Source organism: Cygnus olor, chromosome 15 (assembly GCF_009769625.2).
Source record: "Cygnus olor isolate bCygOlo1 chromosome 15, bCygOlo1.pri.v2, whole genome shotgun sequence".
NCBI classification, from domain to species: domain Eukaryota; kingdom Metazoa; phylum Chordata; class Aves; order Anseriformes; family Anatidae; genus Cygnus; species Cygnus olor.
In genome coordinates, this window is record NC_049183.1 from 15,157,369 (window position 1) to 15,166,483 (window position 9,115).

At 51.8% G+C, this 9,115-nt stretch overlaps 1 protein-coding gene across 1 annotated transcript; it reads left to right on the forward strand.

Annotated features, from left to right (window-relative positions):
* Positions 1–17: 17 nt before the first annotated feature.
* On the forward strand, positions 18–4,109 carry LOC121078552 (chemokine-like receptor 1). The gene is made up of 2 exons (XM_040574853.1): positions 18–859; positions 1,734–4,109. The coding sequence occupies exon 2, from the start codon at positions 1,751–1,753 to the stop codon at positions 2,834–2,836; it is 1,086 nt and encodes a 361-aa protein (XP_040430787.1). The 5' UTR covers positions 18–859; positions 1,734–1,750; the 3' UTR covers positions 2,837–4,109.
* The last annotated feature ends 5,006 nt before the right edge of the window (positions 4,110–9,115 follow it).

Below are 9,115 nucleotides of genomic sequence, written 5' to 3' on the forward strand. Positions count from 1 at the left end.
GAAGCTCCTCCGCCAATCCGCGGCGCGCCCCGCTCCCCCCCGCCGCCTCCCATTGGTCGCTGCCGAGGCGTGGCGGGAGGCGCCGCCGGCACGTGGCGCGCCGGGCACGGGTCACCTTGGGCGGCCACGGGGGGCTCGGCCCCGGGCACCCCCCGGGCACCCCGACCCCCCCCGGCACCCGGAGCCCCCCCAGGGCACCCTGACCCCCCCCGGCACCCCACGTCCCCACCGGCTGCGGGGCTCCCAGCTGCCCTGCCTGGCCCCCTTGGGTATAGGGTGATGGCCGGCGTGGGGTCCTGAGCTCGGGGGTCCCGCTGGGCATGGGGCAGGGTCGTGGCGTGGGCTGCGGGTGAGGGTGTGGGGAGCACAGCGCGCCCCGACCCCTCCGTGGAGCTTTGTGGGGTGAGGGGTGCCCCAGGGGGAGGCCCACGGGTGGGCGTGGGGTGGTGGTGTCTTCACGCTTCGAGCCCAAGTTGGGTTGGCCAACCTGGCCTGAGAGGCCGTGCCCCAGGCAGAGCTTCAGGGGTTAAATCGAGGCACCGTAAAATGGGGAACGAGGGTAGGGAGCGAGGGATCCTACTAAACGCCTCGTGGGCCCGAGCCATGGAAAAATGGAGCGAGGCACCGTGAGTCACGGCGGAGAGGAGCGGTGTCTCAAAGGGGAGCCAGACGGGGGGACAGAGCAGAGCCAGAGGGAGAGCGGCGAGGAGCACGGCACTGTGGTGGGTCCTACCGAGGCAGGTGCCGGCTACGGGGAAGCACAAGCTCGTGGAGGCAGGTTTTTGGGTAAAGGACTGGCTGTTGCACCAGGACACACCTTGGGTATCGCTCTGCCTAGCAGAGGACGCGTCCTCAGAAGGTATTTGTCGAAGGAAGGGTGTTTTAGCTTCATCAGTCTAGAAGCTTTTTACTGTCTTTATTTGGCATTGGTCATCCAAAGGGGTTTGTCACGGCTGTGCGATTTGGGTTTCCACGGTTCTGGTTTTGGCCCCTGACAGCTGCTGTGGGCTGTCCGTGGGTGCTCTGACACCACCGACAGCAAAACCTGGGCTGGTTTCTCGGGCGGTGGTGGTTCCTGAGACGTGCGGAGCGGTGGCGGGGCCGTGTGGCCGTTCACAGGCAATGCCACCCCCCCCTGCCCCACAGTGCCCAGGCTGCTGTGGGCCTTCAGGCATGGAAGGAGCTGCAAGCAAAAAAAATCTATTTTATCATCATTTATTTTCTGGCTTAAAATGTGTCGCAGTGTTGGTGGGCTGGCGGTCAGCCCACCAACAGTCACCCAGTGGTGACGAGCTTTGCAGGGATGCAGGGACTTCCCAGGAGACGTGTAATTGGTTTTGTCTTGATGCATCCCTGGGTTTTTGCTTGCAGCAGTGGGAGTTGCCCCCGCGGTTGCTGAGTTTCTGCTCAGATGGCTCCCCTTCTTGTCAGTACCGTCCCTTCTGGGACGTGTCGGGATCAGATCAGCCCAAGGCATTCAGAGTACCCTCCTCCCTCTGTTTTGGTTCACTGGGATCCTGCTCAATCCTGCTTGAATTCTTTGCGCCTCACAAACGTTTTTCTGCCGTTCTGAAGCTTTGCAGACGCTATAGAGAAGGATGGTTGTTATGAAGTTATATTAAATGGATATTCCAGCTTTGTATATACATTTTGTGTACAGTTGCTAGCAAAGACTTGCTCTCCTGAGCTGTAGGAGCTGCAGCTAATAGCAGTGTGTGCTGCTGCGATTTCAGGACTCTGGCCTGCGGCGATGGAGGGCGTCTCTTCTTCCCCATCGCCCTTCCCGGGCACTTCCCCCACCGTGCCTCCTGGGAACGCCACTGCCCACGATCACTACTCCGGCCTCCAGAAGAGCATGCACGTCCTCTCCATGGTGGTGTACAGCGTCGCCTGTTTGCTGGGGGTGACGGGCAACGGCCTCGTCATCTGGATTGCGGGCTTCAAGATGAAGAAGACGGTGAACTCGGTGTGGTTCCTCAACCTGGCCATCGCCGACTTCATCTTCACCTTCTTCCTGCCCCTCAGCATCGCCTACACCGCGCTGGGCTTCCACTGGCCCTTCGGGAAGCTCCTGTGCAAGCTGAACAGCACCATCGCCTTCCTCAACATGTTCGCCAGCGTCTTCCTCCTGACGGTCATCAGCATGGACCGCTGCGTGTCCGTGGCCTTTCCCGTGTGGTCGCACAACCGCAGGAGCCCGGAGCTGGCAGCCAGGATTGCTCTGGGGACGTGGGTCCTGGCCCTCCTCCTCAGCTCCCCCTACCTCGTCTTCCGTGACACCGTGGTCAGCTCCAGGAACGTCACCAGCTGCTACAATAATTTCGCGCTGTCCGATGACTACACGTCCGAGGCAACGCGGAGGCTGTGGAGGATGCGGCACAAAGCGATGATCATAACCCGATTCCTCTGCGGCTTCCTCATCCCCTTCACGGTGATCCTCCTCTGCTACAGCATCGTGGCCGTCAAGCTGAAAAGCAGGCAGTTAGCCAGCTCCGCCAAGCCGTACAGAATTATCATTGCTGTCACGGCCTCGTTTTTCCTCTGTTATTTCCCCTATCACGTCTTCTCCTTGCTAGAAATATCCAAAAACTCTTCCAGCCACGAGATGAAAATGGCCCTTTACATAGGGATCCCCTTGGTTTCCAGCCTTGCCTTCTTCAACAGCTGCATCAACCCCATCCTGTACGTGTTTGTGGGGCCGGATTTCAAGGAGAAGTTTCGCCAGTCCATCCTGTCGACCTTCGAAGGGGCTTTCAGCGAGGACTCGGTCCTGGCCAGCCTGACCAGCAGGAGGAAGTCCAGGTCTGCTTCGGAAGCGGAGGTCCCGAGGGCCTGAGCGTGCTCTGCTTTGCCGGCACGGCTGGAGGGGCAGTTCCTTTCCCTTCTCTGCAGTTTCCCCTCCTTTCAGAGCTGTAATTGCAGGACTGAGGCTGCGAAGGGCCGTGCACGCTCACAAGCTGATCTGATTTTTTTTGGGGTCGTCTCAGTCCTACCAAGACTTAACCAGAAAACTGTCTGGAGCTGCAGCAGGGCAGAAAGTTGGAGTAGCAGCATTTTCCTCCCCGTGCCCCTTCCTCGGCTGCCTGTTTCCATGTACCCATCTTTTTGCTGGGTGTAAAGCCCCTCGGGCTGTGCCCTGCCTTGCTGGAAAACTGCTGCAGTTCCCGGCGTCCCTGGGGGCTGTGCTGGGGGGGCGACCACCGGGTGGGTGGTGCTGCCGGTCTGTCACAGCTCCTGGATTTTCGCAGGCAACCCTTTATAAAGCTCAGTGGGACTGTGACTGCTGACAGGGCTCCCTTTATGTTCCTCTTTTCCCAGGGCTCCCGAGGAGGGAACTCTCCGGCGCCCTGCACGCCGTGAGAAACGGCCTCAGCCGAGCCCAGCCCAGGGTCACCTTGTACGTGCCCGAGGGAGGCAGACGGGACCAAATCCTGTCTGCTCCTCCGCTGGGCACACCTGCCTGCAGCGCACTCGTACAGGGCAGGCGAGCTGCTGGGAGAATTTGTCCCTGCACTTGCCAGGCTTTCCTGGCAGCCGGTCTTTGCCAAGATGCAAAAATTCTGGGGTTCCACCAGGGGGCAAAATCGGGTGCAGCTGTGTCGGTGTTGAGGCTGTCCAGAGAAGAGGATGGAAGGGGAGAGAGCTGTTCCATAAATCCCTTATAATTAAATCTGTAAAAAAAAAAAAAAAAAAAAAAAAAAACAAGCATCCTTTCCCATGTATCATACCAGTCTGGTGCACGGGCTGCTAAAGCTTAAGTAAAAAATGATTAAATTAAAAAGAAGCAGCTTGGACATGCAGTGGGATCCATCCAGAAGCACTCTCACAGATGCATCTTTTAAAGAAACAGGGTTAAATGAAATAGTAATGTGTATTTCTGTAGGATCTGGACTAGCCAGTAAAATATTCATCTTTCCTCTCTGCAGATGTGTGGCAGGATGAATTATAAGATTGCGCTCCAGTTACTTGGGTTTGATGTGCAGCCTAAATATTTCTGAGCAATGCTTGTCTGTGTGTGTTTGACATCCTTCTTGTCCTTAGGTAGCTGAAACCTGACTTTTTGTACCGTTGGTGAACGAATATTAAACTCCATTAAACTTATTTAAAACATACCCAGCCTGCTGTGTTGCCTGTGTGATAAAACACTCAGTAATCCGCCTGAGCTGAGCAACTAGATAAAAAGATGAAATACTCCCAGCCTGACTGTATGAATTTACAGGCACCTCGCTGTTCTGCGTGGATGACTGTACTGAGTGAGAGCTGTCACTTGAACATGGTAGGGATTAATTATGGGTCTGCTGGGCCGTGCAATATTAAATGAAGGTCGTGATCCTGCCGGCACGCGTGTGCTTAACCTTAAATTCATGCATAATCCCACGGAGATCAGGGAATGTAACGAGACCATCCATATGTCAAGCATGAGCGAACAGCAAGCTTTACCCTTTGCCACAAATTGCTGCCTGTCACGCAGATAAAAGTGCAATGTTTGCTAGGCAGCGTGCGACGCCGGGGCTGTTTGCTTGCTCCTGGTGGTAAACTCCAGCATTGATTGCAGTGTCAAGGTTGCGCAGCCCGTCGTTTGCTCTTTTGGGTTTTCTTCATCTGTTTGCAGAGCCCACGTAATTCCTTGTGACAGACGTCTCCGAGACTGCGACAAAGGCCTTGGCCTCCTGTCGTGTCTCCCAGCACCCTCAAAGGCCAGGGCTTGAAGCATTGGCCCAGTTTGTGGGAGGAGAGAAGCAATTTTCTGGGTCGTTTGGGCATGCAAGGTGGGTACAGGCTTCCCATGGGACATGACTGAAATGAGGCAGAGTGTCTGGGTGGGCTAAGGAATTGCCACTGCAATACCGGGAGGTAACTGCCCTACAGAGCACCACCTTCTCTAGGGCATCCCGGCCCTGTTTCATCGGAGAACTTCAGAGCCACAACTGAACTGTCCTCTCTCGTGCACAATATCTCTCCCAGAAGTTGTCTCCAATCTAAGAGGCACATTATCATGGCTAAGCAAAATAGTGTGCCTTTACAAAGCCGAAATCTCCCTGCACGATGGGGAAAGGACTTACAGAGCTTTCAGGTGGCCATTTCTGAGAGTGCTGTCAAAATACTGGTGGGGAAAAAAACGGGGAAGGGAATGTTTTATCTGTGGTAACCACCGGGTCACAGCCATCGCTGTGTCGCAGGATGCACTTGAGATAGGAATGGTTCTGTCACCCAGGGTCTGATCCCAAGCCTCTGTGCTGTGAGAAGCCAAGCTCACATCAGCACGGGGTTGGGATGCCCAGGGACTGGCTCCAAGATAAATCTCCCCCCTATCGAGTTCCCTCGTGTTCAGTCTCATTATCACATTGATAATTATGGTAGTCCCTCATTCCTAACCAGAAGGCAGGCTGTTCGTTCTCTCTGCTACTCATGTTTGTCTTGTGCGTATCTAGAAAAGCTTGAATGAAAAGAAAAAAAAAAAAAAAGAGGGAAAGAAAAATTTCCAAAGGCATGTAAAAAATCCCAAGAGGTTGAACAACATTTTGGCAGCTGTGCCGCCCTCTGACGCAGCTTTGCTCTCAAGGCTCTTTCAGATGCGATCGGATGGGTGGCGCTGGGCTCCAGGAACAGCCTGAACCCCCTGGTGTTTGCAGTTATTGAGAAAGGTGCAAATCGGCTGCCCTGCTGGCACGGGGCGGATTGGCCCTGCGGAGGGGCCGTTCCGCGGGCGAGCGGACAGCCCCACTCGTACAAAGAGGGCTGGGATGCACAGAGCCAGTCGGGGCTGTGCACGGGGAGAGCGGAGGATAAGCAAGTTTTGACAGCCAGGGTGTTTGGGGTGAATTGGCAGACCAGGGTGAGCAGTCCGGTGAGGTCTTTAATACTTTGGAGTTGAGCGAGGTAGATACGGTACAGCCAAAACATCTCGGTGAAGAGCTCAGAAAGACTTGGTGGGTGACTTTTGGCTAGAGGCTTTGTCATGGTGAGCCCTCGGGCAGAAAACCAAAGCCCGTGCCTTCTGAGTGCAGAAACTGTGCTGGCCGGAGCTGTGGTCCAGAGCTGTCCTCCGAGGAAGGTAGCAGGGGAAGGCGATACCTCACTACCCGGTGCAGATGGAAGAATAGCTATGAGGAAAGAGGGAGGGAAGATTAGGAGCTGAGACAGCCTTGAAAACACCAGCGGCATGCTGGTGGGTGCAAATGAATGGGAGGGTGATTGCAGCAGGTGAGGAAGGTCTCATTAAGGAGGATTTAATGAGATTAAGGAGGACTTAATGAGATGGTAAAAGCCTGTGTGAAAGCTACTAGTTCCTTTGCATTTCCTCTGGTGAAACCTTCCTGGTGAGTAAAATTTTTAAGTGTCCCATTCTTGAGTTTGGGGAATGGACTTGTTAGATAAGGCTAAACAAAAGACATTGCACAGAGGTCTGAGAGCAGAACCTCTTCCAGAACTTGTTGAAGTTAGGCAGGAAACAATATGACAACTTAGAGGATCAATATTGTTAAAAAGCTTTTCTGTGAAGGAGAGACATTGGTAATAAACAGTGTTAGTAAATTAATAGGTAATAAACAGCCTTAGCAGGGTCTTTCCATCTTTTCTTGGTGTAGCGGCAGTGTGAGGATCTCACCCCGTGCAGGAGTTAACCTGCTATTGCTGACCCAGGGTCAGCCCTGTTCAGCACCAAGCTGGGAAGGGAACAGGGTGTCTCTGCTGGCTGCACTTTGGTCCTTCCCTGCACATCTCCTGGTTTCTGCTTAGCTGCACAGGGCAGAGCTGGACACCAAACCTTTCTTTACTCTGTACATCTGTGTATGTGAGGCACAGGATCTCTTCTTCTGTACTGAATTCTGCTTTAATGAGCAAGCCTGCTGTACACTGACCCATGATTAATTTGAACCCTTCCTTTATTTTCACAAACGTGATGTGTGCTTGCTCCCTCCCTGCAGAGGAGCTGTAGCGTAGCACAGTAATACAGTGAATGGCAAGTCACACCAGAACCCAGTGAGTTGGACAGAGAGGAATGGGATGTTTGGCACTGTGTAGCCAGTCAATTTTCCTAAAATGACATTGCTTCATTGTTCAGTTCAACGGCTTTTGTCTAATGGAGAATCGAAGGGCAAACCACATTCGTAAACAAGAGGCGATTGGGTGTTATGCAGACTTTGCAGGACAGAACTGTACACAATGACAGCAAAGAGAATATGCGAATGAAGAGAAAGATGCTACTGCTGTTCTTGTTTCAGGGCAGCATTTGTTCAAATTCTTGCCTTTTCATCCAGCTTGAGACATTTTTCTGTGCAGTGACCTGTTGAACACTGGCTATTCCAACAAGCCTCTCGCTTCTTTGTTTGAAGGCTGATAGGAGATAACCTCGTGCCCATGCTGAAGGCTGATGCAGCAGATCTCTGTTAATCATTTCAGACTGACCTGGAACTGAGAGCACTGCTAGAAACAGGAAAACAAACTAAACTCAGTGACTTTTTTCAGCCAAAGCTTCATGACTCAGGAGGAATGTGACTGTAACAAAAAGAGTTGGTGCCTATTTCCTGCAGATAGCCAAGCCACAGTTAGGCAGTAATACTTGATAAAACAAAAAGAATGCTGTCTACCTACATAGCCCTTCACATAGATAAGACGTGTACTCTGCTCTGGGGCCTTTTTTAAGGTACTTTGGTTCCCAGAAGTGGGGGATACTATTTTCCAGATCACTATCAAGTGTGGGAAAGAAATCATAAAATTACTCTTCCTTCCCTTGATTCAGAAATGTATTTGTAGGTGCTCAGAGTTCTGCCTCGCTAGCTGGCTAATATCCAAGCTGGCATCTTCTGGAAACCAGATGCAATCATTCCTGAGGCAGGGACGGGAGGTGGTGGCCTCCAGGCTGTGCTTGGTGTGATGGTGCCTGTGCACTGCAGAACATCCCAGCAGGCTCAGAACAGGCGCGTAGGGCAGAAGATGTCTTCAGGATGCCTTGTAGGACTAACTGCTGGGAGAGACAAAACATGTTCACAGGGCTGTGCTAGGATCAAATCAAAATGTTTCTCCAGCGTGCCAAGCTTAATAATTCTTACCATCATGTAGATTGGTAGAGGAGTATAATATCCACTTTTATTTAAAACAAACAAACACCACTCAGACACACAAAAAACACCACCACAACCTGGCAGAGCAGTGATGGATGAAGCTTAGGAGACTGGATGATAGTAGCATTTGTCTTTTCTCAGGTGATACATGCAGGCTGTCATCCAGACAAGCACGGGATGGGCAGCGCCCCTCACCTTGGCTGGACTAGGTGTGGATTATTATTTTTCTTTTTTGAACATTTCCTCCTGCAAGGGTTGCATCTGGATTTAGAAAAGCAAATCTCTCTGAGCCACTATATTCACACCCTGCAGTTTTTCAGAATTCCTTAGATGGTTGCTAATTGGATCATTGTAAACGAAATAAAATCCAGGTGCTCATTTTGGAGGAACTATTTGTAAACTCTTGGATAGCATATTGTAAAATTAACAAATCCCTCTCCGTTGGGACTTGAGATTTAAATTTACATTCCTCTGATCAGAAAAAAAGAGAGGCAGGAAAGAAACTGATTTGCTCTAAGAAAACAAAGGCGGCAGCCTTAGAAAAAGCATCAGAAGACAATCTTTTTAGTTCCTGGTTCTGTGGCTTGCTTAGGCAATGTCAGGAATTTGGGGCAGCATGAATCAAGTAGTCAGCAAATTCTGGGTGTCCCCAGGGTATTGAAAAATGCTTCTGGGGAAGGCTGCTATTTGCATTATGGGTCATTGCTTCAATATGTGTTGTTTCTAGCTGTTCTGCCTTAAACTGCTCTGCCGTGCCAGCCTGTAGTGAAATCCTGCGAATGAAGACTGATGCTAAGAGAAATCTTTGCTGCTCTGAAGAGGCTAACAAAAAGCTCAAATGCTCCTTCTCCCCCAAAATACAAAACAAAACAAACATGAACATACAAAGATCAGTGAACCTGAATGAACGGTGGAAACACCAGCATGTAAACAGAAAAATGCAGACTGGAAATGGTGGGGATGGCAAAGAGGTACAAGGCCCATTTTCTTATGCTTAGCAGTGTAAGTCAGAGACACTCCAGAAACACAGAATCACTGCAGCGCTGTGTCTC